Source organism: Medicago sativa, chromosome 7 (genome assembly GCF_051527215.1).
Source record: "Medicago sativa cultivar Bolivia chromosome 7, Bolivia_mono, whole genome shotgun sequence".
Taxonomy (NCBI): domain Eukaryota; kingdom Viridiplantae; phylum Streptophyta; class Magnoliopsida; order Fabales; family Fabaceae; genus Medicago; species Medicago sativa.
In genome coordinates this window covers 14,634,321-14,636,603 of record NC_140755.1, presented here as the reverse complement: position 1 = coordinate 14,636,603, position 2,283 = coordinate 14,634,321, and the positions used below count along the sequence as shown (strand labels likewise).

Below are 2,283 nucleotides of genomic sequence, written 5' to 3'. Positions count from 1 at the left end.
ACTACAAAGACCATTAACCTAAACTATAGAGCATAAAAATAAAGCATACACACACACACACGCACACATGCATGATTTACATTAAGCCTAGGATACATCCTATGGTCTGCGAAAAGTAAATGACGGAAAAATAAATAATTTACATTAAACCTAGTTTACATTCTAAATTCCGTGCCATAAACAAATAAATTACATTAAATCCTAATATACAATCTAATGGCAATAATTTACAATGCCTAACAATAAAATAAAATGCAAAAATTGAACTAAAATAAATATAAGATGCAGCAACATAATAAAAATAAAAATGCGTGGAGAAAGTAAACATCATGAGAATAAAAAAAATGCATGCGGGGGGGGGGGGGGGGGGGTGTGAAAATGAAGAATAGTGAGTTGTGCTTAAAGAGACAGAGGAGCGCTGTTGGGCCTAAGGGAGTTCAGGCCGGTCCAGACCGGTTCAAAGGAAGATTATCTAGCTGAGTTTGACATGTTTTTTCACAATTGCAGACCAATAGTGAAGGAGATTATCCAGCTGAGTTTGACATGTTTTTAGAGAAACAGATGTTGTTCAAAGTGGAGGTTAGCAAAGGGAATGCAAATTATAAGTGGATGTACTACGCAGTCAAAAAAGCTATGTCTGAGGATGACATAATTCAGCAGTTCATAAACAAGCATAACCTTAAGGTTTACCGATGTTTACCAGTTTATCTTCGTTTGCCCTCACACATTTATTTTTTTACTTTCTTTAACGTGTTTTCATTTGATTGCAGGTTTCAAGTGAATCTGATGTAATGGATGGTACCAATGATATGACTGGCAAAGTTGTTGATAATCCGATATACTGCACACTTATAATATTTTGAACGAATATAAGGATTATACATTTTGGTAAGAGATAAACTAATTTTGCATTGTATTGTTTGTTGTTAGGAGGTAATGGAGTGTGGTGACTCATGTAGCAACACTGAAATAGCTGTAACTCCAACAAACAAACAAGGTGTGAAAAGATCTTCTGATAGTGGCAATGCTCTTGAGGATGGCGATGTGGAAAGTGGTGCTGCTTCTACTACCCAACCATCCAAACTGGTGCGAGTGAAGATTGAGCCGACCGACAAGTGAACATAGAATAATGCCCTAGAGGATCATCTTTTGAGTTCATGTGAAACAATTTTGGTTTTTAATTTGTAATTTTCTAAGATGTTAAAAACTTATGTTCTCTGTTGTTTGAATTGCATGTTTCATTTTACCTTCTTTTGAATTCGTGATCTGCTGTGACGGTTGTGCTATTGGCTCCTGACGTAATTCTGGTTTGAGGGTTTGGCTGTTTGATTCACGGCTTGTGTTGTGGCTTAGGTTGTGTTGAGATGTTTCGATTGATGAGTGGTTGGTGTTATGAGACGGTTTTTTGAAGAAAAAAAGTCACTGAAAAAGATGTTCGGGGTTTGATGGTTCTTCTGATGTGGTTTTCGAGACTTTTCCAAGTTGAAATCGTTTCTGGCTTTTTATGAATTTCTGGCTGTTTGTGCGTTGAATTTTGTTGTGTGCAGGTGTTGGCTTTTATAGTGCTGGATTCCAGACTTAGGGTTTGTTGGTAAAGAGCAAAAATTCTGGACAGATTGTGATGAGATTTGGATTGAGATGAGAAGAAAGAAAATGCGTTTATCCCCTTGCTGGGATTTTGACGCATCCAGGACTGGATTGGATGTTGACAGCCTATATTTTTTGGATCAAAACTAATTTTGGATCGTATCAAATTAAAAATAAAAAAATGAAAAAATAACAATAAAAAGATTATACAGACCTTTTGGACTTATCTAAAAAAATTAAATAAAATAGATGAAGACTAAACAGAATAAAATTAAAATTAAATGATTTAAAAAGAATATAAAAGATGGAAATTTTAACTAAAAATAGAAAATAAAATTAAAGAGAGAAGATGTCCCGACTCGGAACCAAAAATGTGGTATTTCAAAATACCTCTTTGCCGTATTTTTTACTGGAAATGACATGGACTTATCAGGGTCAGGTGACACGTGTCAGTAGGATCTCGGATCAAAAATTGGGGTATGACAGATGCCCCTATTTAAGTTTCTCCGTCCAGAGATTTTGGAGATGGAATTTCCAATTCGACGGGCGTAAGAGAATTAAATACAAAGTAACACCTATTTTTTATCCTAGGATAATTGTGGATGTATGTGATGCAAACATGAATGCAGGACAGGATATATAACTTGACTGAGAAACAACAATGAGATACCCAAGTTCGTTGAAGAATGGGACCCG

The 2,283-nt window shown here is 35.6% G+C and overlaps 1 protein-coding gene across 1 annotated transcript; it reads left to right on the top strand.

Moving 5' to 3' along the window:
* The first annotated feature begins 378 nt into the window (after positions 1-378).
* LOC146904480 (uncharacterized) lies at positions 379-1,119 on the top strand. The gene is made up of 4 exons (XM_085728296.1): positions 379-441; positions 508-684; positions 771-821; positions 931-1,119. The coding sequence occupies exons 1-4, from the start codon at positions 379-381 to the stop codon at positions 1,117-1,119; spliced, it is 480 nt and encodes a 159-aa protein (XP_085584422.1).
* Positions 1,120-2,283: the final 1,164 nt, after the last annotated feature.